At 48.5% G+C, this 26,668-nt stretch overlaps 1 protein-coding gene across 1 annotated transcript in view; it reads left to right on the top strand.

Moving 5' to 3' along the window:
- The window catches only part of LOC134945809 (sulfotransferase 1C4-like), a 136,172-nt gene extending 110,350 nt beyond the window's left edge, over positions 1-25,822 (top strand). Inside the window, exons 6-8 of the mRNA XM_063935320.1 lie at positions 835-929; positions 18,851-19,031; positions 21,817-25,822. Coding sequence (XP_063791390.1) covers positions 835-929; positions 18,851-19,031; positions 21,817-21,929 — 389 coding nt within the window. The 3' untranslated portion in view covers positions 21,930-25,822. The remainder of the gene's footprint in view (positions 1-834; positions 930-18,850; positions 19,032-21,816) is intronic.
- The last annotated feature ends 846 nt before the right edge of the window (positions 25,823-26,668 follow it).

Below are 26,668 nucleotides of genomic sequence, written 5' to 3'. Positions count from 1 at the left end.
ACCCGGATCGTGACAACCTCCACATTACAGAGGAAGGGTTAGTAGGGTACCCAAACAGGCAACACATAAGCTCCATCTCTAAGAACTTCTAGAGCAACGGTAGAGCAAGCTTGTCTTCAGAGAAATAAAGAGTCTCTCTTTGCCTAGGTTCCTAGTAGCCCATCTGGATGGAGTACTCCACGTTCTCATAATACAGAGGACATCATTATGAAAGTCTAAGGGCCCATTATAATCATGTGCCAATTTGCCCCATATAACTGAGTATCCAACTTGCCTCAAGTTGCGGCAGTGACTGCTAAAATCCTGGAGCGATTCAATAATGCCTGATGCAGGAACAGCTGCTCTGAATAGAAGCCATCCCCACGATTCCTATCACTGCTGATTCCACTGCAAATTAGTAGGAGCGAAATTTTAAACCGATTAATATACATTCAGTACATACTGTAGTATAATCTTTAGGAGACAAAACTGAGCTCTCTCAGCACACATTCTCCCACTTCATGATAAGATGCCTGTCTCTTCTTTCTGGCAGCTGCTCTCTGGTCTCTCTGGTCTGCTGCAGTGATTGAGTGTTCAGAGCCACACACACAGCAGACATGGCAGGAGAAGCCGCTGTCACTGGACATGTACAGCAGCTACTTTCTGTCCCTTACACTGCATGTTGTGGCCGTAGGCTGTAGCTCTAGTAAAATCATAGTATTTACTATTGATATTGTGGAATGATTGGATCCGTGGGTTGGAGCTGGGGTTTATGGAGAACCAGAACCTTCCTGCATTTGCCTATGGTGACGGTGGGATACTATTGTTAAAAAAATTGTCTGCTTTTTTTTTCAGTGTGTTGGGGAAGTTGGTGTGACCATGTAATCGGCTGGTGGAAAGCAAAAGACAGACATCGTGTTCTCTACGTGTTTTATGAGGATTTGGTGGAGGTGAGAAGGAATGATGGGGCACAGAGTATACATAGTATATATTAGTGATGAGCGGGTTCGGTTTCTCGGAAACCGTACCCCCCCCCGAACTTCACCCATTTTACACGGGTCCGAGGCAGGTTCGAACCTTCCCGCCTTACTCGGCTAACCCGAGCGCGCCCGAACGTCATCATCCCGCTGTCGGATTCTCGCGAGATTCGGATTCTATATCAGCAGCCGCGCGTCGCCGCCATTTTCACTCGTGCATTGGAGATGATAGGGAGAGGACGTGGCTGGCGTCCTCTCCGTTTATTGTTGAACTTGATTGCTTTATTGCTTAATTGTGGGGAGGACTGGGGAGCAGCTGTTAGGAGGAGTACAGTGCAGAGTTTTGCTGACCAGTGACCACCAGTTTTATCCGTTCTCTGCTTGAAAAAAACTCTCCATATCTGTGCTCAGTGTGCTGCATAATATATCTGTGCTCACACTGCTTAATTGTGGGGACTGGGGAGCAGCTGTATTATATAGCAGGAGTAACAGAGAAAGAAAAAGTATGACTCTTGTTGGGGCGCACTCTTGTTGTATCGTGTTGTCTAATGATTAGTGATGTGTATAAAAAATAGTCAATTCTTTATTTCTACTCTTAAAATAAATGGGAACTCAGCACAAAACAAGAATCAGTGTTGAAATTTAGCATAAATGGATGTTAGCATTCCAGGAATAAGACAGATAATCCCTAGAAAAAATTGGGAATGTTCAGATCTTGTTTATCCTTGGATAAATGCATATTGGAAGATAGCTACGTACCATGCTGCTTCCGTCTGCCAAAGATCTGTACAAACTGTGTTTGTATTAATGGAGCCCTGAATAGGGATGATTTCAGGCGAGGGACCACCCCCTAACTGAGATCTAACCCTGATGGTTCGAGTCCGTCTTGGAGAAAATTGCATACGATGAACAAGGTGAGATCTGGACGCAGTGAAGTGATGGGAATAAGTGAAAGTGGTGATCCTGCTGTTAGTGTTATCTCACAGGGAGTGAAGCCTTCCTACTGCACTGGGTATTCCCTAGTGGTCGCCCAACTAGGTACTGACCTAGCCCACCTCCGTTTAGCTTCCAAGATCGGACGAGATCGAGTCGATCGTCATCCCAGAGGGGAAGTCGGAAGACCACTTGTACTACTTCCAGTAAGCAATTGACTGTCCAACAGTCCTTTGCGAGGAAGATGAAATATCACAGCAGTCATCCTGCTGCAAAGCAGATAACTCAGGCCTTGGCAGCCTGGGCGGTGAGAAACGTGGTTCCGGTATCCATCGTTAATTCAGAGGCAACTATAGACTTGATTGAGGTACTGTGTCCCCGGTACCAAATACCATCTAGGTTCCATTTCTCTAGGCAGGCGATACCGAAAATGTACACAGACCTCAGAAAAAGAGTCACCAGTGTCCTAAAAAATGCAGTTGTACCCAATGTCCACTTAACCACAGACATGTGGACAAGTGAAGCAGGGCAGACTCAGGACTATATGACTGTGACAGCCCACTGGGTAGATGTATTGCCTCCCCGCAGCAAGAACAGCAGCGGCGGCACCAGTAGCAGCATCTCGCAAACGCCAACTCGTTCCTAGGCAGGCTACGCTTTGTATCACCGCTTTCCATAAGAGGCACACAGCTGACAACCTCTTACGGGAACTGAGGAAGATCATCGCAGAATGGCTTACCCCAATTGGACTCTCCTGGGGATTTGTGACATCGGACAACGCCAGCAATATTGTGCGTGCATTACATCTGGGCAAATTCCAGCACGTCCCATGTTTTGCACATACATTGAATTTGGTGGTGCAGAATTATTTAAAAAACGACAGGGGCGTGCAAGAGATGCTGTCGGTGGCCCGAAGAATTGCGGGCCACTTTCGGCATTCAGGCACCGTGTACAGAAGACTGGAGCACCACCAAACATTCCTGAACCTGCCCTGCCATCATCTGAAGCAAGAGGTGGTAACGAGGTGGAATTCAACCCTCTATATGCTTCAGAGGATGGAGGAGCAGCAAAAGGCTATTCAAGCCTATACATCTGCCCACGATATAGGCAAAGGAGGGGGAATGCACCTGACTCAAGCGCAGTGGAGAATGATTTCAACGTTGTGCAAGGTTCTGCAACCCTTTGAACTTGCCACACGTGAAGTCAGTTCAGACACTGCCAGCCTGAGTCAGGTCATTCCCCTCATCAGGCTTTTGCAGAAGAAGCTGGAGACATTGAAGGAGGAGCTAAAACAGAGTGATTCCGCTAGGCATGTGGGACTTGTGGATGGAGCCCTTAATTCGCTTAACCAGGATTCACGGGTGGTCAATCTGTTGAAATCAGAGCACTACATTTTGGCCACCGTGCTCGATCCTAGATCCTAGATTTAAAACCTACGTTGTATCTCTCTTTCCGGCAGATACAAGTCTGCAGAGGTTCAAAGACCTGCTGGTGAGAAAATTGTCAAGTCAAGCGGAACGTGACCCGTCAACATCTCCTCCTTCACATTCTCCCGCAACTGGGGGTGCGAGGAAAAGGCTAAGAATTCCAAGCCCACCCGCTGGCGGTGATGCAGGGCAGTCTGGAGCGAGTGCTGACATCTGGTCCGGACTGAAGGACCTGCCAACGATTACTGACATGTCGTCTACTGTCACTGCAATGATTCTGTCACCATTGAAAGAATGGTGGAGGATTATATGAGTGACCGCATCCAAGTAGGCACGTCAGACAGTCTGTACGTATACTGGCAGGAAAAAGAGGCAATTTGGAGGCCCTTGCACAAACTGGCTTTATTCTACCTAAGTTGCCCTCCCTCCAGTGTGTACTCCGAAAGAGTGTTTAGTGCAGCCTCTCACCTTGTCAGCAATCGGCGTACGAGGTTACTTCCAGAAAATGTGGAGAAGATGATGTTCATCAAAATGAATTATAATCAATTCCTCCGTGGAGACATTCACCAGCAGCAATTGCCTCCAGAAAGTACACGGGGACCTGAGATGGTGGATTCCAGTGGGGACGAATTAATAATCTGTGAGGAGGGGGATGTACACAGTGAAAGGGGTGAGGAATCGGAGGATGATGATGAGGTGGACATCTTGTCTCTGTAGAGCCAGTTTGTGCAAGGAGAGATTGATTGCTTCTTTTTTGGTGGGGGCCCAAACCAACCAGTCATTTCAGTCACAGTCGTGTGGCAGACCCTGTCACTGAAATTATGGGTTCGTTAAAGTGTGCATGTCCTGTTTATACAACATAAGGGTGGGTGGGAGGGCCCAAGGACAATTCCATCTTGCACCTCTTTTTTTTTTCATTTTTCTTTGCATCATGTGCTGTTTGGGGACAATTTTTTTGAAGTGCCATCCTGCCTGACACTGCAGTGCCACTCCTAGATGGGCCAGGTGTTTGTGTCGGCCACTTGTGTCGCTTAGCTTAGTCACACAGCGACCTTGGTGCGCCTCTTTTTTTCTTTGCATCATGTGCTGTTTGGGGACAATTTTTTTGAAGTGCCATCCTGCCTGACACTGCAGTGCCACTCCTAGATGGGCCAGGTGTTTGTGTCGGCCACTTGTGTCGCTTAGCTTAGTCACACAGCGACCTTGGTGCGCCTCTTTTTTTCTTTGCATCATGTGCTGTTTGGGGACTATTTTTTTGAAGTGCCATCCTGCCTGACATAGCAGTGCCACTCCTAGATGGGCCAGGTGTTTGTGTCGGCCACTTGTGTCGCTTAGCTTAGCCATCCAGCGACCTCGGTGCAAATTGTAGGACTAAAAATAATATTGTGAGGTGTTCAGAATAGACTGGAAATGAGTGGAAATTATGGTTATTGAGGTTAATAATACTATGGGATCAAAATGACCCCCAAATTCTATGATTTAAGCTGTTTTTTAGGGTTTATTGTAGTGATGAGCACCGGAAATTTTTCGGGTTTTGTGTTTTGGTTTTGGGTTCGGTTCCGCGGCCGTGTTTTGGGTTCGAACGCGTTTTGGCAAAACCTCACCGAATTTTTTTTGTCGGATTCGGGTGTGTTTTGGATTCGGGTGTTTTTTTCAAAAAACCCTAAAAAACAGCTTAAATCATAGAATTTGGGGGTCATTTTGATCCCAAAGTATTATTAACCTCAATAACCATAATTTCCACTCATTTTCAGTCTATTCTGAACACCTCACACCTCACAATATTATTTTTAGTCCTAAAATTTGCACCGAGGTCGCTGGATGGCTAAGCTAAGCGACCCAAGTGGCCGACACAAACACCTGGCCCATCTAGGAGTGGCACTGCAGTGTCACGCAGGATGGCCCTTCCAAAAAACACTCCCCAAACAGCACATGACGCAAAGAAAAAAAGAGGCGCAATGAGGTAGCTGTGTGAGTAAGCTAAGCGATCCTAGTGGCCGACACAAACACCTGGCCCATCTAGGAGTGGCACTGCAGTGTCACGCAGGATGGCCCTTCCAAAAAACACTCCCCAAACAGCACATGACGCAAAGAAAAAAAGAGGCGCAATGAGGTAGCTGTGTGAGTAAGCTAAGCGACCCTAGTGGCCGACACAAACACCTGGCCCATCTAGGAGTGGCACTGCAGTGTCACGCAGGATGGCTTTCCAAAAAACACTCCCCAAACAGCACATGACGCAAAGAAAAAAAGAGGCGCAATGAGGTAGCTGTGTGAGTAAGCTAAGCGACCCTAGTGGCCGACACAAACACCTGGCCCATCTAGGAGTGTCACTGCAGTGTCACGCAGGATGGCCCTTCCAAAAAACACCCCCCAAACAGCATATGACGCAAAGAAAAATGAAAGAAAATAGAGGTGCAAGATGGAATTGTCCTTGGGCCCTCCCACCCACCCTTATGTTGTATAAACAAGACATGCACACTTTAACCAACCCATCATTTCAGTGACAGGGTCTGCCACACGACTGTGACTGAAATGACGGGTTGGTTTGGACCCCCACCAAAAAAGAAGCAATCAATCTCTCCTTGCACAAACTGGCTCTACAGAGGCAAGATGTCCACCTCATCATCATCCTCCGATATATCACCGTGTACATCCCCCTCCTCACAGATTATCAATTCGTCCCCACTGGAATCCACCATCTCAGCTCCCTGTGTACTTTGTGGAGGCAATTGCTGCTGGTGAATGTCTCCACGGAGGAATTGATTATAATTCATTTTAATGAACATCATCTTCTCCACATTTTCTGGATGTAACCTCGTACGCCGATTGCTGACAAGGTGAGCGGCGGCACTAAACACTCTTTCGGAGTACACACTTGTGGGAGGGCAACTTAGGTAGAATAAAGCCAGTTTGTGCAAGGGCCTCCAAATTGCCTCTTTTTCCTGCCAGTATAAGTACGGACTGTCTGACGTGCCTACTTGGATGCGGTCACTCATATAATCCTCCACCATTCTTTCAATGGTGACAGAATCATATGCAGTGACAGTAGACGACATGTCCGTAATCGTTGTCAGGTCCTTCAGTCCGGACCAGATGTCAGCATCAACACTGCAGTCGCTCCAGACTGCCCTGCATCACCGCCAGCGGGTGGGCTCGGAATTCTGAGCCTTTTCCTCGCACCCCCAGTTGCGGGAGAATGTGAAGGAGGAGATGTTGACAGATCGCGTTCCGCTTGACTTGACAATTTTGTCACCAGCAGTTCTTTGAACCCCAGCAGACTTGTGTCTACCGGAAAGAGAGATCCAAGGTAGGTTTTAAATCTAGGATCGAGCACGGTGGCCAAAATGTAGTGCTCTGATTTCAACAGATTGACCACCCGTGAATCCTTGTTAAGCGAATTAAGGGCTCCATCCACAAGTCCCACATGCCTAGCGGAATCGCTCTGTATTAGCTCCTCCTTCAATGTCTCCAGCTTCTTCTGCAAAAGCCTGATGAGGGGAATGACCTGACTCAGGCTGGCAGTGTCTGAACTGACTTCACGTGTGGCAAGTTCAAAAGGTTGCAGAACCTTGCACAACGTTGAAATCATTCTCCACTGCGCTTGAGACAGGTGCATTCCACCTCCTATATCGTGCTCAGTTGTATAGGCTTGAATGGCCTTTTGCTGCTCCTCCAACCTCTGAAGCATATAGAGGGTTGAATTCCACCTCGTTACCACTTCTTGCTTCAGATGATGGCAGGGCAGGTTCAGGCGTTTTTGGTGGTGCTCCAGTCTTCTGTACGTGGTGCCTGTACGCCGAAAGTGTCCCGCAATTCTTCTGGCCACGACAGCATCTCTTGCACGCCCCTCTCGTTTTTTAAATAATTCTGCACCACCAAATTCAAGGTATGTGCAAAACATGGGACGTGCTGGAATTTGCCCAGATTTAATGCACGCACAATATTGCTGGCGTTGTCCGATGCCACAAATCCACAGGAGAGTCCAATTGGGGTAAGCCATTCTGCGATGATCTTCCTCAGTTGCCGTAAGAGGTTTTTAGCTGTGTGCGTATTCTGGAAAGCGGTGATACAAAGCGTAGCCTGCCTAGGAAAGAGTTGGCGTTTGCGAGATGCTGCTACTGGTGCCGCCGCTGCTGTTCTTGCGGCGGGAGTCCATACATCTACCCAGTGGGCTGTCACAGTCATATAGTCCTGAGCCTGCCCTGCTCCACTTGTCCACATGTCCGTGGTTAAGTGGACATTGGGTACAACTGCATTTTTTAGGACACTGGTGAGTCTTTTTCTGAGGTCTGTGTACATTTTCGGTATCGCCTGCCTTGAGAAATGGAACCTAGATGGTATTTGGTACCGGGGACACAGTACCTCCAACAAGTCTCTAGTTGCCTCTGCAGTAATGATGGATACCGGAACCACGTTTCTCACCGCCCAGGATGCCAAGGCCTCAGTTATCCGCTTTGCAGCAGGATGACTGCTGTGATATTTCATCTTCCTCGCAAAGGACTGTTGGACAGTCAATTGCTTGGTGGAAGTAGTAAAAGTGGTCTTATGAGTACGACTTCCCCTCTGGGATGACCATCGACTCCCAGCAGCAACAACAGCAGCGCCAGCAGCAGTAGGCGTTACACGCAAGGATGCATCGGAGGAATCCCAGGCAGGAGAGGACTCGTCAGAATTGCCAGTGGCAGTGACATGGCCTGCAGGACTATTGGCATTCCTGGGGAAGGAGGAAATTGACACTGAGGGAGTTGGTGGGGTGGTTTGCGTGAGCTTGGTTACAAGAGGAATGGATTTACTGGTCAGTGGACTGCTTCCGCTGTCGCCCAAAGTTTTTGAACTTGTCACTGACTTATGATGAATGCGCTGCAGGTGACGTATAAGGGAGGATGTTCCGAGGTGGTTAACGTCCTTACCCCTACTTATTACAGCTTGACAAAGGCAACACACGGCTTGACAAATGTTGTCCGCATTTCTGTTGAAATACTTCCACACCGAAGAGCTGATTTTTTTGGTATTTTCACCAGGCATGTCAATGGCCCTATTCCTCCCACGGACAACAGGTGTCTCCCCGGGTGCCTGACTTAAACAAACCACCTCACCATCAGAATCCTCCTGGTCAATTTCCTCCCCAGCGCCAGCAACACCCATATCCTCCTCATCCTGGTGTACTTCAACACTGACATCTTCAATCTGACTATCAGGAACTGGACTGCGGGTGCTCCTTCCAGCACTTGCAGGGGGCGTGCAAATGGTGGAAGGCGCATGCTCTTCACGTCCAGTGTTGGGAAGGTCAGGCATCGCAAACGACACAATTGGACTCTCCTTGTGGATTTGTGATTTCGAAGAACGCACAGCTCTTTGCTGTGCCTTTGCCAGCTTGAGTCTTTTCATTTTTCTAGCGAGAGGCTGAGTGCTTCCATCCTCATGTGAAGCTGAACCACTAGCCATGAACATAGGCCAGGGCCTCAGCCGTTCCTTGCCACTCCGTGTGGTAAATGGCATATTGGCAAGTTTACGCTTCTCCTCCGACAATTTTATTTTAGATTTTTGAGTCCTTTTTTTACTGATATTTGGTGTTTTGGATTTTACATGCTCTGTACTATGACATTGGGCATCGGCCTTGGCAGACGACGTTGCTGGCATTTCATCGTCTCGGCCATGACTAGTGGCAGCAGCTTCAGCACGAGGTGGAAGTCGATCTTGATCTTTCCCTATTTTTGGAACCTCAACATTTTTGTTCTCCATATTTTAATAGGCACAACTAAAAGGCACCTCAGGTAAACAATGGAGATGGATGGATACTAGTATACTTATGGATGGACGAGCGACTGCCGACACAGAGGTAGCTACAGCCGTGGACTACCGTACTGCGTCTGCTGCTAATGTAGACTGGATGATAATGATATAAAAATATATATATATATCACTACTGCAGCCGGACAGGTATATATTATATAATGACGGACCTGCTGGACACTGTCAGCACTGCAGACTCCTAAAGTAAGCTACTAGTATCAAGAAGATAGAAAAAAAAAAAACACCACAGGTAGGTGGTATACAATTATGGATGGACGAGCGACTGCCGACACAGAGGTAGCTACAGCCGTGGACTACCGTACTGCGTCTGCTGCTAATATAGACTGGATGATAATGATATAAAAAAAATATATATATATCACTACTGCAGCCGGACAGGTATATATTATATAATGACGGACCTGCTGGACACTGTCAGCTCAGCACTGCAGACTCCTAAAGTAAGCTACTAGTATCAAGAAGATAGAAAAAGAAAAAAAACACCACAGGTAGGTGGTATACAATTATGGATGGACGAGCGACTGCCGACACAGAGGTAGCTACAGCCGTGGACTACCGTACTGCGTCTGCTGCTAATATAGACTGGATGATAATGATATAAAAAATATATATATATATATCACTACTGCAGCCGGACAGGTATATATTATATAATGACGGACCTGCTGGACACTGTCAGCTCAGCACTGCAGACTCCTAAAGTAAGCTACTAGTATCAAGAAGATAGAAAAAAAAAAACACCACGGGTAGGTGGTATACAATTATGGATGGACGAGCGACTGCCGACACAGAGGTAGCTATAGCCGTGGACTACCGTACTGCGTCTGCTGCTAATATAGACTGGATGATAATGAGATATAAAATATATATATATCACTACTGCAGCCGGACAGGTATATATTATATAATGACAGACCTGCTGGACACTGTCAGCAGAATGCGTTTATAGAATAAAAACACCACACGACGAGTGTTTAACTTTTTCAGGCAGACAATCACAATATACTGGTGGTCAGTGGTCACTGGTCAGTCACACTGGCAGTGGCACTCTGGCAGCAAAAGTGTGCACTGTTAAAATATGTACTCCTGCTATAACTGCTCCCCAGTCTCCCCCACAATTAAGCTGTGTGAGCAGTGAGCACTCAGCACAGTCAGATATACAGTATTACATAGATGATGCGGCACACTGAGGGCACACTGAGGCTGAGCACAGATATGGTATGTGACTGTGTCACACTGTGTATCGTTTTTTTTCAGGCAGAGAACGGATTAATTAAACTGGTGGTCACTGGTCACACTATCAGCAAGAATTACTCCTAATATGCTCCCCAAAATTAGTAAATCAAGTGTCTTTACTACTCTCTAGTCTACTCTAAACGGAGAGGACGCCAGCCACGTCCTCTCCCTATCAATCTCAATGCACGTGTGAAAAAGGCGGCGACGCGCGGCTCCTTATATAGAATCCGAGTCTCGCGATAGAATCCGAGCCTCGCAAGAATCCGACAGCGGGATGATGACGTTCGGGCGCGCTCGGGTTAACCGAGCAAGGCGGGAAGATCCGAGTCTGCCTCGGACCCGTGTAAAAAGCGTGAAGTTCGGGGGGGTTCGGTTTCCGAGAAACCGAACCCGCTCATCACTAGTTTTTTGAAAAAAACACCCGAATCCAAAACACACCCGAATCCGACAAAAAAATTTCGGTGAGGTTTTGCCAAAACGCGTCCGAATCCAAAACACGGCCGCGGAACCGAATCCAAAACCAAAACACAAAACCCGAAAAATGTCCGGTGCACATCACTACTATATATATATATATATATATATATATATATATATATATATACTAGGTGCTTCATCGCGCCCTACGGGCGCTCTTCACTCCGTCGCAAGGGGCTACGCCCCCTTAACCCTTGCATGCCTTTCTGGGGTTCAATATTTGTATTATATGGAGTATTACCTGCATTCCTTTGTTAGTGGTTAAATATTGCACAATGAAAAGGCGTGCGATGGTGAAGGAGGCGCAGCCCCTTGCGACGGCGTGAACAGCACCTGCAGGGCACGATGTACAGAATGTAGCGGGTGCGGGGGGGGGGGGACTGCGGATGGTGTCTGTAGATGCTGCGGGTGGAGGGGGGGCGGAAGTGGGGGTGGGGCCCGGATGGGGAAGGGTCGGGAGGTGCTGCGGGTGGGGGAGGGGCAGAGGAGTGGGGGATGCAGATGGGGGAGGGGTCCGGAGGCACTGCAGGTGGGGGAGGGGCAGGGGTGCCACGGGTGGGAGAGGGGCAGGTGTGGGGATGTTGTGGATGGGTGAAGGGTTCCGGAGGTGCTGTGGGAAGGGAAGGGGCGGGAGTGCCGGAGGTGGGGTAGGGGTCCGCAGGCGCCATGGGTAGGGGAGGGGCAGGTACGGGTGGTGCGGCAGATGGGGAAGGAGGTCCGGAGGTGCTGCAGGTGGTGGAGGGGCAGGTGCGGGGGTGCCATTGGTGGGGGAGGGGTGGGTGACGGGGGGACCGCGGATGGAGGAGGGTGTCTGCAGATGCTGCGGGTGGAGGGGGGCAGGTGTGGGGGGGAGACATATAAGGGGGGTGAATGGTGGAGGGGGCCTGGAGGTGCTGTGGGTGGTGAAGGGGCGGAGGAGTGGGAGCCGCGGGTGGTGTAGGGGGTCTGGAGGCACAGCGTGTGGGGGAGGGGTGGAGTGCCGCATGTGGTGGAGGGGAAGGTGCGGAGGTGTGGTGCATTGGGGAGAGGTCTGGAGGCACTGCGGGTACTGTACCTGCCAAAAAGGTAGTTGGAGGGTATGCAGTAACAGGGCCAGGACAGGGGTGACAGGGTCAGAACAGGGTTGACGGGGCCAGGACAGGGGTGACAGGGTCAGAACAGGGGTGACGGGGCCAGGACAGGGGCGACGGGGCCAGGACAGAAATGACAGGGACAGGATAGGGGTGACAGGGCCAGGGTAGGGGCGGCAGGACCAGGACAGGGGTGACAGGGCCAGTATAGGGTTGACAGGGCAAGCACAGGGGTGACAGGGCCAGGATAGGGGTAACAGGGCCAGCATAAGGGTGACAGGGCCAGGATAAGGGTGAAAGGGCCAGGATAAGGGTGGCAGGGCAAGGCCAGGGGTGACAGGGACATGACAGAACACAGGGCACGGGAGAGATTGGTATTAGGGACAAAACAGTGGTGACAGACAGATGTGTCTTACCGGAGTCACTGCTGCTGGCTGCTGCTGTTCCACTCCAACCTGTTGGGATCTGCTGCTGGTGGAGACTTGGCATGGCTGACTCTCTTACGCTGGAGTCCTGCATCCTCTGCCCGTCCGCATCCCTCCCCCCCTCCTCAGTCACACACCGCAGACCTCGCGCAGCTGCCAGGCACTGTGGTAAGGGGAGACTGGGAGTGACTGGTTAGCCCCCAGGAGATGCTGCGGCTGGAGGGAGGAGGGGGTCATAGCATGCACGTGGTGCGGACCTCGCGGCTGCTGGGCACTGTGGTAAGGGGAGACTGGGAGTGACCTGTTAGCTTCCAGGAGACGCTGCGGCTGGAGGGAGGAGGGGGTCGGAGCCTGCAAGCAGCTCGGACTTCTGCAGCGCTACCCGCCGGCTAAAGTGTGTGAAGTAGCTGGGCGCACCTCACTGCAGGTGGCAGTGCTGCAGCTAGCGGTGGGGTTGCCGGGGCTGGAGATAACAGAGGCAGTACGGAAAGTGCAGCGGCTGGTGCCCCACAAAACTGCAGCTAAGAAGCGTGGAGTGTGCCAGAAAGTGACGCTCCTCCGCGCCAGAGAGACCCTGCTGAGTATGCTGATGTGGGGGGTCAAGCACACAGTGAGCCGGTGCCCGTCTGTCTATACGGCATACCCCCTCACACCCCCCCATACCTCCCAAATGTACCGATTTTCGCGGGACAGTCCCATTTTTGGGGGTCTGTCCCGCTGTCCCACCCGCGGGTCGCAGTGTCCCGCGGTGGGGGGGGGGGGGGGGCAGTTGGAAAGCTCCTGTACTCGCTGTTCTGCTTAGCAGAGCAGCGGTGAATAGTGGAGACAGAGGGAGAGGGGCATCAGGGGGTACGGATTAAGGGGGGTTCCAGCAGCAGAGCCGGATTAAGGGGGGGGTGGGGGGGCAGGGGGTACGTACCGTTGGCCCCACAGTTTTAGGGGGCCCCCCGGCTCGAGTAGCTCTGTCCCAGCTCAGAAGCTCTCCCGTCCTGCCAGCAACAACGGCAGCATTGTGCTACAGTCACCACACGCTGCTGCGTATTGGCAGGTCTTGGTGTTGCAGGGAGGCAGCAGTCTCCCTGCTTTCTTCTGCCTGTGCAGGTGTGTAGGGGGGAGCGACCACCTCCTCTGGATTTAGCCCTAGCTGAGGGGCCAAAATTCCATTAAAAACAAAAACAAATCCCGGAATTTGCATAAGGGGCGTGGCCTCGCGTCCCGCGATTAGGCCACGCCCCTAACCCCACAGCAGGCACAGCAATGAGATAGGGCTCCCCTGTCTCAAGTGCCCTGGGCCCCCCGGACTCATAATCAGCCCCTGGGGGCATGCCAGCAGCTCACAGAGCGCTGGGCATGCCCGCTCACTGACGAAAACGGGGGCCCTCCCGTGAAGCCATGCCCCCTTTTGCCGAGTGTGTGTCCCTCCTTCTGCCTGAAGAAAGCTCCTGAAGAAAGCTGGGAGGTATGCACCCCTGCCTGTGCCATGCCCATACTATCTGCTTCTGCTCCTAGTCTCCTATAGATTTGGCCAGATCTGTGACTCATTTGACTAACTCCGCCCAGTGTTGTGACTCCGCCCAGCGTTAGCAAGTGAGTCACAAAGTCACAGATCTGGGCTATTATATAGGATATATATATATATATATATATATACTGCTCAAATAAATAAAGGGAACACTAAAATAACACATCCTAGATCTGAATGAATGAAATATTCTTATTAAAAACTTTGTTCTTTACATAGTTGAATGTGCTGACAACAAAATCACACAAAAATTATCAATGGAAATCAAATTTATTAACCCATGGAGGTCTGGATTTGGAGTCACACTCAAAATTAAAGTGGAAAAACACACTACAGGCTGATCCAACTTTGATGTAATGTCCTTAAAACAAGTCAAAATGAGGCTCAGTAGTGTGTGTGGCCTCCACGTGCCTGTATGACCTCCCTACAATGCCTGGGCATGCTCCTGATGAGGTGGCGGATGGTCTCCTGAGGGATCTCCTGCCAGACCTGGACTAAAGCATCCGCCAACTCCTGGACAGTCTGTGGTGCAACGTGGCGTTGGTGGATGGAGCGAGACATGATGTCCCAGATGTGCTCAATTGGATTCAGGTCTGGGGAACGGGCGGGCCAGTCCATAGCATCAATGCCTTTGTCTTGCAGGAACTGCTGACACACTTCAGCCACATGAGGTCTAGCATTGTCTTGCATTAGGAGGAACCCAGGGCCAACCGCACCAGCATATGGTCTCACAAGGGGTCTGAGGATCTCATCTCGGTACCTAATGGCAGTCAGGCTACCTCTGGCGAGCACATGGAGGGCTGTGCGGCCCCCCAAAGAAATGCCACCCCACACCATTACTGACCCACTGCCAAATCGGTAATGCTGGAGGATGTTGCAGGCAGCAGAACGTTCTTCTTGGCGTCTCCAGACTCTGTCACATGTGCTCAGTGAGAACCTGCTTTCATCTGTGAAGAGCACAGGGCGCCAGTGGCGAATTTGCCAATCTTGGTGTTCTCTGGCAAATGCCAAACGTCCTGCACGGTGTTGGGCTGTAAGCACAACCCCCACCTGTGGACGTCGGGCCCTCATACCACCCTCATGGAGTCTGTTTCTGATCGTTTGAGTAGACACATGCACATTTGTGGCTTGCTGGAGGTCATTTTGCAGGGCTCTGGCAGTGCTCTTCCAGTTCCTCCTTGCACAAAGGCGGAGGTAGCGGTCCTGCTGCTGGGTTGTTGCCCTCCTACGGCCTCCTCCACGTCTCCTGATGTACTGGCCTGTCTCCTGGTAGCGCCTCCATGCTCTGGACACTACGCTGACAGACACAGCAAACCTTCTTGCCACAGCGCGCATTGATGTGCCATCCTGGATGAGCTGCACTACCTGAGCCACTTGTGTGGGTTGTAGACTCCGTCTCATGCTACCACTAGAGTGAAAGCACTGCCAGCTTTCAAAAGTGACCAAAACATCAGCCAGAAAGCATAGGAGCTGAGAAGTGGTCTATGGTCACCACCTGCAGAACAACTCCTTTATTGGGGGTGTCTTGCTAATTGCCTATAATTTCCACCTGTTGTCTATTCCATTTGCACAACAGCATGTGAAATTGATTGTCAATCAGTGTTGCTTCCTAAGTGGACAGTTGAGTATCCCTTATACAAAATTCAAAATCACACATTTTTGGTTCCCCTACTGAGTTTATGACACATATATATGTATATTATATTGTATATCTATATAATATATCTATATATACATATAATATATTATATATATGTCATTATCTCAGTAAGGGACCCAAAAATTTTGGATTTTGACTAAGGGATACTCAACCTATATATATATGTGTGCAGGACTGTTTCTAGCCAATTTGGATCCCAGTGCGAGATTTAAAAATGCGCTCCTCCCCCCCCCCCCCCCCCATTGACATAAAAAAAATGAGTGCCCCCCCCCCCCCCATATAGATATAAAAAGAAAAAGTATGCGCGTGCCGCAGGTGCGCGTGCTCCCGACAAGGGGCGTGGCCTCATTAAAATGGGTGTGGTCTCGTTAAAATGTGTGTGGCCTCATCTGAAAATACTACCTTACACCCCAGTTTTTGACCTTGCACCAAGAGATCACGGCCACCACAGGAAAAAAAATTAAAAATGATGTTATGTCATACACCGCAATGCCCTTAATACATTAAATCCCCATTTTACACATTACGGCAGGCAAGTGTCCCCATTTTACACATTACGGCAGGCAAGAGTCCCCATTTTACACATTACGCATGCAAGAGTCCCCATTTTACACATGACGGCAGGCAAGAATCCCCATTTTACACATGACGGCAGGCAAGAGTCCCCATTTTACACATGACAGCAGGCAATAGTCCCATTTTACACATTATGGCAGGCAAGAGTCCACATTTTACACATTACGTCAGGCAAGAGTCCCCATTTTAGACATTATGCATGCAAGAGTCCCCACTTTACACATGACGGCAGGCAAGAGTCCCCATTTAACACATGATGGCAGGCAAGAGTCCCCATTTTACACATGACGGCAGGCAAGAGTCCCCATTTTACACATGACGGCAGGCAAGAGTCCCCATTTTACACATGACGGCAGGCAAGAGTCCTCATATTACACATGATGGCAGGCAAGAGTCCCCATTTTACACATTAGGCAGGCGAGTGTCCCCATTTTATACATTAGGCAGGCGAGTGTCCCCATTTTACACATTAGGCAGGCGAGTGTCCCCATTTTGCACATTAGGCAGGCGAGTGTCCCCATTTTACACATTAGACAGGCAAGTGTCCCCATTTTACACAATACAGCAGGCAAGACTCCCTATTTTACACATTACGGCAGGGAAGAGTCCCCATTTTACACAATACAGCAGGCAAGTGTCCCCATTTTACACAATACGGCAGGCAAGTGTCCCCATTTTACACAATACAGCAGGCAAGAGTCCCTATTTTACACATTATGGCAAGTGTCCCCATTTTACACAATACGGCAGGCGAGTGTCCCCATTTTACACAATACAGCAGGCAAGTGTCCCCATTTTACACAATACGGCAGGCAAGTGTCCCCATTTTACACAGTACGGCAGGCAAGAGTCCCCATTTTACACATTACGGCAGGCAAGTGTCCCCATTTTACACAATACGGCAGGCGAGTGTCCCCATTTTACACATTACGGCAGGCAAGTGTCCCCATTTTACACATTACGGCAGGCACGTGTCCCCATTTTACACATTACGGCAGGCAAGAGTCCCCATTTTACACATTAGGCAGAAAATAGTCCCCATTTTACACATTAGGCAGGCAAGTGTCCTCATTTTACACATTAGGCAGGCAAGTGTCCCCATTTTACACATTAGGCAGGCAAGAGTTCCCATTTTACACATTAGGCAGGCAAGTGTCCCCATTTTACACATTACGGCAGGTGGCAGAGGAGGGGGGGAGGCGAGAGAGAGAGAGAGAGAGAAACTTAAGTTTGAAGAAGTTCTTCCAGCTCTTTGGCCCGCCTCTCCCTCGTCGCGCTGGCCGCCTGGCCCTTCCTGTAGCTTGGCTCCCCCTTCTCTTGTCAGCAGTACTCCGCTTGGGGGCGGAGTTTCGCAGAATGACGCCATTGCGTCGTGACGACACGACGTAACCGCATTGTTCCGTGAAACTCCGCCCCCCCCCCCCCCCCCCCCCCCCCCCGAGCTGGGTACTCAGGAAGAGGGAGGAGGGGGAATCAAAGAGCAGCAGAAGTGCCACGGCGGGTGCGCCGTACGGTTGCACGGCTTGCCCGCCCCAAGAAACGGCACTGTGTGTGTGTGTGTGTGTGTGTGTGTGTGTGTGTGTGTGTGTGTGTGTGTGTGTGTGTGTGGGCACCATACCATATGTGATATCATAAGTGTACTTGTGAAAATTCAAATGATGAATAAAAGTGTTATTTTGAAACAGTGCCCAGTTTTGAGTGATTAAAACATGTTCATTGGTTCACTCGATTCCTCATTGTTATCCCAATAATGGGCGTTGGTGCATCCCATACACTCTGAAAGTATGTCCTTCTACTAAATCATCCAAAAACAAAGTCCCAAAGTCAGTCAGTTGATACAAAAAATATTTCATTCTTGATAAAATTATTTACAGGCTTTAAAATTTGCTTACAGCATAAAAAATGGTGTCAGAGAATGTTGCTAATAAGGGAGATGAAGTCAATGCACATTGTGATATTTCGGAACAAACACATTCTTAAGAACTGACAGCGAATTGTCTGCTGTTATATTTTTTACTTCTTGTTATACCCCTGAAGAAGTCCATCTATATGGACGAAACGCGTTGGGTATTGAGTTCCATTGTCCATGTGCTATCTGAGTAGATCCTTCCATTGGGCCCTTGTTTCTGGGTGATTTGGTAGAGGGATACACTTTCAGAGTGTATGGGATGCACCAACCTCCATTATTTGGACACCAATGAGAACTCAAGCCGAATGAACCTGCTTTAATCACTTGAGACTAGACACTGTTTCTAAAGAACACTTTTAATCATCATTTGAAGTTTCACACGTACACTTATGATATCACATATGGTAGAGCGCCCTCTGTTTTTTTCATTTGTATTTCTTGATCCTTACTAATATTGGGTCTACTATGAGATGCAGATGTGAATATATACTAGTGCAAAAGATGGGCTTTTCTTTCATATATACAGTATATATATATATATATATATATACCATACAGTCGGCGGCACTCATGAAAAAATGGCAGGATAAGCTGCTGTGTGATAGAGCAGCATGTCCTGCCATTTTTTCCTGAGTGCCGCCGACTGTATGGTGTATTGTGGACCCTGCACGGGTTTCTAGGAAGGCACCGGCATTTACACTTTGTCTACATGTGAGTGCTGCCTATTCGATGTGTGTATATATATATATATATATATATATATATATATATATATATATATATACACATAATGATCTCAGATAGGTTATGTTCTTATTTTGTTACTAAAACTCTGTTGTTCACAGGACCCAACGCGAGAGATCAGAAAGATCATGAAGTTCCTTGGGAAGGACCTGTCAGATGAGGTTCTTGAGAAGATTCGGCACCACACGTCATTCCAGGCAATGAAGAAGAACCCAGTGACCAATTTCAGTGCCCTACCAAAAGCTATATTAGACCAATCCATCTCTCCCTTTTTAAGGAAAGGTAGATTTCTGTACAATGGCCTCTGAATCTGCATTTGTTTTAGGTTAATGCCCGTATGTAATGGATGGCAAACATGATTAATTTCCATTTAAAAAAATGCATTGACGCAACTCGTCATTCCTATTTTTCTTTGTAATGCTGAAAGTAGAAACTAGCAGTAGGCTTAGCCAGGCAGGGCTGACGGGTGCTATACTGTACCAAGGAAATCAGCAGTGTCAATTCCCCACACCATAGTGTCAGCGGTATCCGGTCGTTAGGTCGGACGCATGTACATTGACAAAGCAAACATTGACCACCATACATCGACAGCACGTAGGTTGACAGCAACTATACATCGACAAAACAAACATCGACAACAACATTACATGGACGAACATTAGATCGACACGGACAACAGTTCGACAACATGTATGATCGACAACAACAGTTCGACAACATGTATGATCGACAACATGGATGATCAACAAATAGTAGATCGACAACACAGATGATCAACAAATAGTAGATCGACAACACAGATGATCAACAAATAGAAGATCGACAACACGGATGATCAACAAATAGAAGATCGACAACACAGATGATCAACAAATAGAAGATCGACAACACAGATGACCAACAAACAGAAGATCGACAACACAGATGACCAACAAATACAAGATTGACAACACGTACGATCGACAATACAACCATCGACAGTAAAACTGATCGACAACAAGAAGATCGACAACACATTTGATTGACAATATTAACATCGACAACAAGGACGATCGACAACACGAGGATCGAAAAAAGTTAGATCGACAAACAAAAGGTCGAAAAACAGAACATCGACAACACAGCAGATAGACATACAATGAGATCGACACATCAAATATCGACAAACATTACATCGACACCTCTTCACATAGACATAACATGAGATTGACACAATGAAGGTCAAAAAGGTCATCGACCCTTCCACAGATAGACATAACCTAAGATTGACATATAATAGATCGACAAAGATTACATCGACACTGCATTAGGTCGACATAAGCGAAGATAGACATATTAGAGGTCGACAAACGTAACATTGACATTAAAACCCTGTAAATAAATCAAAAAGACACTCCAAAATATTGTCAACTGTCAACCTGGTTAGCACAGGGCTCCGTTTTCTAGAGAAAGAAGGCCTACAAAAATATTCCTGTCCTAGAAAAAACAGCATGTAATAAAAAGTGTTAATAATATTATGAAAAGTTTCAAACTACAGGAACCAACAAGCCCAGTTATGCCCAAATCTAAAAGATGCCAGGTCATTTATGGCACTAGGAGAACCATAAGTGCCACCATGTCCTGTTATTAAGGACTGCTGGAAGCTGTAGGTCACCTGTAAAAAAACAAATCACTTTATATAAAAAGGCAGACATTGTGAATATGTTTTATTGAAATAAATTCTCCCATACACAATTCCTCTTTTACCAATTTATTGCTCATCTATTTCCAAACTGGGCGTCCTCTGTGGTCCATGTAAGCATGTACAGTTAGGGAGGCCAATCCCGGGATCGGGATCGGCGGGATCCCGGGATTTAGGCCCAAAAATGCCGGGATTTGAATCCCGGGATTGGAGCCTCCAATCCCGGGATTCACGGGATTGCATTGCGCATGTGCAACGCAGCAGCGAGGGAGGGTTGGTGTAACTAACACTTACTATTAGGCGGGCGGCAGTATTAGGCGGGCGGCAGCCATGTATACAGACCGCGGCGGCATTTCAAATGTAGCGCCGGCCGCCAGCCAATCACAGCTGGTGGACCGGCGGCCAATCAGGGAAGCGGCCGCAGCGGCTCCTGATTGGCTGCCGGACTGCCCGTTCTGACTGGCTGACGGCTAGCACTACAATTTGAAAGTCCTCCGGCGCGCTCAGCGCGTCTTGTCCATGGCTGCCGCCTGCCACCCGCCGCCCGTCTAATAGTAAGTGTAGTTTTTCTGACACCAACCCTCCCTCACTGTGGTGCTCGCTTCAGCCTCCCTCCCGCTCCGCTTCCTACACCCTCCAGCGCTGCTCCCTAGTCTCTACACTACACCCACCCTCCAGTGCTGCTCCCTAGTCCCTACACTACACCCACCCTCCAGCGCTGCTCCCTAGTCCCTACACTACACCCACCAGCCCTGCTCCCTAGTCCCTACACTACACCCACCCTCCAGCGCTGCTCCCTACAGCCTCCGTGCTCCCTACACTCTTTTCCACTGCCCTCCACTCCCACTCTCCCTGCTCCCTACTGCAATCCCGGGAATCCCGGGATTGAGCGTTTTTCAATCCCGAATCCCGGGATTGAAAAAACGGCCCGGGATTGGCCTCCCTATGTACCATCCTACACAGTCCCATGTTGCGTGGTCTAGGGCTAGTTTGGATATAATGGCGGGGAAATGCCCGCTATTGGTTGCACTTTTATAGTGCTGGTAGCGGCTTTATCAGAGAGAACCCGTTCTGTCCCCGATTTTGCAGTTGCTGGCTTAGGCTTTCAGCACTAGTACTGGGTACAACTGGGGGAGGACACTTGTTTTCTTTAAATGCATTTATTTTTCAAATAAACCATCGCGAACAGACTGAATAGCCAAGCTTCCAGTGATGTATGGGTTGTAAGCCTGACGCAATTACCTAGAATTTAGGACTTCCCCCGCAAAGCCACGTCCCCTTTAGTGATGTCTCTTGGCCGCACCAATTACTAAGCGTGGGCCGTTATCCTTGATCACTTGTTTACTCATGTTATTCATTCCATGTTTTTGGATTCTTTTTTATCAGGGGAAGTCGGGGATTGGAAGAATCATTTTTCGGTGTCCCAGAATATTGTGTTTGATGAGGAATACAAGAAGAAGATGGAGGGGAGCGGGCTGAGTTTCCGCACCCAGCTATGAGGCTACAGCTGCCCGCTCACACAACGTCACCAACCAACCACCTACTGTACTCGGCTGGTTATAATGATTAGATTGGGTGCTAGAGGTGTTACGCTGGGTGCAGGTAGAGATGAAGAGTGATCCCATCATTACACGGAGGAGCAACCCGTCTATCCGGAAGTGAGCACTGTGTCTGCATTGGACCTCTTGAGTTTGATTATGGATCCACATCAACCACATCAAATGCGTATTAGGAAAATAGAGATCCGAAGATGATACTTTAGAAGAAATTAAGAAAAATAATCATAACATTTCCTATAATTCCAGTTAGAAACCTGGGAGACTGTAGTATATTAATTCCTCAATAAGTTATAAGACTCCATTAATGGAAACACTACACCTGTGAAGCCCACAAGGCCATAGAGAGATGGAAACAGACCAACCATGACTTTCACTACAGAGGTGGCAGAACCACCGCATGGGATAAAAAGATGTCAAATTCAGAATGAACCTTTGCAATAACTTGATGTTTAAATTATATTCTGAATTGCTTTATAATTTCCATGTGCATATCTATCCTCAAGTGGTCTCCTTGAGATTCATAGCTCCCTGACCTCTGGACATCACTGAAGACAAAGTCAAGATCGTCATAATGTCACAAAAGACTTCAAAGATGGGAAGGGTTGTCTTTGTTTTATTATAAGTCTAATGGCCAATCTTGTGTGGACATTTAACAGGATTCTGGAGGGCAAATACAGGTTGAGTCTCCCTTATCCAAAATCCCAAAATACGGAATCTCTTGATCGTGCCTGAGATAGTGACGCCTTTGCCTTCTGATGTGTCTATGGGGGTCATTCTGAGTTGATCGCTAGCTGCCATTGTTTGCAGCGCAGCGATCAGGCTAAAAATCTGCATTTCTGCGCATGCGTATGCACCGCAATGCGCAGGCGCGTCGTACGGGTACAATGAGCATCGTGGGTTTGCACAGAGAGTAACGAACATTGCAGTCGCCCGGCCGAACGCAGGATGATTGACATGAAGTGGGCGTTTGTGGGTGTCAACTGACCGTTTTCAGGGAGTGCTTATAAAAACGCAGGCGTGGCAGAAAAAATGCTGGCGTGGCTGGGCGTTCACTGGGCGGGTGTGTGACGTCAAAAGCCGTCCCTCCATCATTAGAATCAACGCACACGAAGAGTAACTACAGGGCTGGTCTTGTTTTGCACAAAAAGATTTTGCAGGCGCTCTGCTGCACAAGCGTTCGCACTTCTGCAAAGCGAAAATACACTCCCAGTGGGTGGCGACAATGCGTTTGCACAGCTGCTAAAAACTGCTAGCGAGCGATCAACTCGGAATGACCCCCATGTATATAAACTTTGTTTAATGCACAAAATGGTTAAAATGATTGTATAAAATTACATTCAGGCTGTGTGTATAAGGTGTATATGACACGCCGCCGGCAAACAGAAGACCACCCATTTAGACTTTGGTCCCATACCCAAGATATCTCATTATGCTATGCAAATATTGAAAAATACAGAAAAAGCTGATATCCAAAATACTAGGATTTTGGATATGGGAGACTCAACCTGTACTTTCACCATGCGGCCAGAGTTATACTTCCTCCTAAATCTGATGAGGAACGAACCACCAGCTTGACTTGCTGCCCAGTCTCACTCTCCATCGCCAACCGCAGCAAATTGACGTAACTAGCTCTCGCTGAAACTGATGAAGTGGGAGTCATTCCTTCTGCAGACAAACCACTGAGGTTTTCCACCTTATCATAGCTCATAGAATTCCGTTAATTTCTAAAACTATAAGGTCCCCTATCATAGTCCCCCCTTAAGAACATTCGGTAACCGTATTACATTCTGGTCTTTCAGGGTAGGCAGCAGAACTAGATAGGATTGCCTTCACCCTTCCCTGGAATTTTCTCTCTCTAGCCCTTGGCATCAAAGATTAGGTTTCAACCACACACACACACACACACCAGCGGCTCGGCTAGGCATGCATATGAGCTTATCTTTTAGAGTGTAAGCTCATATGGACAGGGGTCACCTTTACCATCTGTTGTACATAGTGGTATAAAATATTTGAAGCATAACACCCTCAATTTATTGTGATGCATAATATGTGAGCGCTCTATAAACAAATTTGTATGATAATTGTCTGCATCATGCCCACGGAGACTGTACGCCAGCCCCAGAGCCGTATTAAGGCTAGTGGGGGCCCCAGAGCAGCAAATGTGGAGTGCTACAGCAAATAAAATTGACTCTGCACTCCACCGCTGTCACTACTTTGCCCCTTAGGGGAGCTGGAGAGAAAGTGAGGGGCGTGAGAGATAAAGAGGGCATCAGAGAGAGAGATGGAGAGCAATGGACAGAGAGAGGGGATAACGAGAGAGAGAGGAGCGAGAAAGAGAGAGAGAGTGTCAGGGAGAGAGAGAGAGTGGTGGTAGTAGTGGTGCTAGAGAAGGTGTCAGGGAAAGAAAAGGAATGATAAAAAGAGAAGTGATAGAGAGGGTGTCAGGGAGAGAAAGAGAGAGGAGAGAGGGTGTCAGGGAGACAGAGAGAATGGTGATATAGAAAGAGAGGGATGAAGGGGAGAGAGAAAGAGTGAGCATGTCAGGGAGAGAGAGAGGGGGAGAGAAAGGGGAGAGAGGAAGAAAGACGGGTTGTCAGGGAGAGAGGGAAAGGGAGGGGGAGCGAGCAGGAAAGAGAGAGAGGATGTCAGGGAGAGAGAGAGGAGAGCAAGAGAGAGTGTCAGAGAGAGAAAGAAAGCTGGGAGTGACAGTGAGAGGAAGGGGGAGCGGGCGGGAGAGAGAGAGGTTGTCAAGGAGAGAGAATGACAGGCAGAGAAAGAGTGAGAGAGAAAGAGGTAGAGGGGAGCCGGAGAGAGAGGGGGAGCAAGTGGGAGAGAGAGTTTGTCAGGGAGACAGACAGAGAGAGTGTCAAGGAAAGAAAGAGGGAGAGACAAAGAGAGAGATATAGGGGGTGATTCCGAGTTGTTCGCTCGCTAGCTGATTTTAGCAGCATTGCACACGCTAAGCCGCCGCCCTCTGGGAGTGTATCTTAGTTTAGCAGATTTGCGAACGAAAGATTAGCAGAATTGCGAATACATATTTCTTAGCAGTTTATGAGTAGCTCCAGACCTACTCACGATTAGCGATCAGTTCAGTCAGTTTCGTTCCTGATTTGACGTCACAAACACACCCAGCGTTCGCCCAGCCACTCCCCCGTTTCTCCAGCCACTCCCGCGTTTTTCCCTGGCACGCCTGCGTTTTTTCTCAAACGCCGTGAAAACGCTGAGTTTCCACCCAGAAACACCCACTTCCTGTCAATCACACTCCGATCACTTCAACGATGGAAATTCTTCGTTCTGCCGTGAGTAAATCTACTAAGTTCTTAGTAAAATTACTAAGCGCACTGCGTACCATGCGCATTTTCGCATTAATCGCTCCATTGCGAAAATCGGCAACGAGCGAACAACTCGGAATGACCACCATAGAGAGGGACAGACAGAGGGGAGCAAAAGGAAGAGCGGGAGGGAAGTGAGCGGGAGAAAAAGAGCAAGCGACAAAGAAGGAGGGGGAGCAAGAGAGAAGGACGGGGAGCAAGTGGGAGATAGAGAGGGTGTCAGGGAGGAAGACAAAGAGAGTGTCAGGGAGAGAAAGAGGGAGAGACAAAGAGAGGGACAGACGGGGAACAAAAGGGAGAGAGGGAGGGGAGTGAGCAGGAGAGAGATCATGTCAGGGAGAGAAAGAGCAAGAGACAAAGAGGGAGAGAGAGAAGGACGGTGAGCAAGTGGGAGAGAGAGGGTGTCAGGGAGGAAGACAAAGAGAGTGTCAAGGAGAGAAAGAGGGAGAGACAAAGAGAGGGATATAGAGAGGGAGAGATAGAGGAGAGCAAAGGGAGAGTGAGAGAGAGATAGGGGGAGGGAGGGACTGGGAGAGAGAGATAGGGGGAGGGAGGGACTGGGAGAGACACTACCTGTTACAGCCTGGCTAGGTCTCTGATGGGCGTGGGCACTTCACGGCATTAGGCTGTGCCCCTTACCACTGGTGAATCACGATACTGCAGTTCCCTGCTGCCGGAAGTTGGCCAGGTAGGGTTAGAGTGGGTTGGGGCAATCATTGCCGCAGTGTGGTGGCCCCCAGTGTGTGCCCCGCCTATAATCCGGACCTGGCCAGGCCCCAAATGACTCCAACTGCAGCTGCTGCAATGAACAGACGGGACAAGTTCCCCTCAAGGCGGAGAGCAGAGGTGAGCAGGGGTGAATGGGAATACAGGGGAACCCTGAAGTACTGGCCACAATGTCTAGCATCCCGACAAATGACTGGTCAAAAATACTAATATTACTATCTTCTACGCAACCAGCATGAATTGCTTTGTATTAATGTGAGAGCCCTTTTACTAATTTTATTTTGACAATGATTTTTATGTAAAGATTACAGATTAGCAACGTGTCCGGCATGAATAAAGAAATAATTAAACTTCACAATTTTCAAACAAACAAACATTCCCGTGCCATTTATTTAACTTTAGTTGTTTTATACTATTCTAAAGGATGCATGGGGTTGGGGGTGGTTGTGTAAGAAAATTAAATGTTGAGGGGATATATGGGGGGTGGGGGGGGGGGATTTTTTATTGCTTGTGAAGAATAATACAGTTCTGTTGAAAACAACAGGAAAAATAAGATTTTACTTACCGGTAATTCTATTTCTCGTAGTCCGTAGAGGATGCTGGGGACTCCGTAAGGACCAT

This window comes from Pseudophryne corroboree, chromosome 7 (assembly GCF_028390025.1).
Source record: "Pseudophryne corroboree isolate aPseCor3 chromosome 7, aPseCor3.hap2, whole genome shotgun sequence".
NCBI lineage: Eukaryota > Metazoa > Chordata > Amphibia > Anura > Myobatrachidae > Pseudophryne > Pseudophryne corroboree.
The sequence above is the reverse complement of the archived record's forward strand: the minus strand, read 5'-3'. Positions and strand labels throughout refer to the sequence as shown.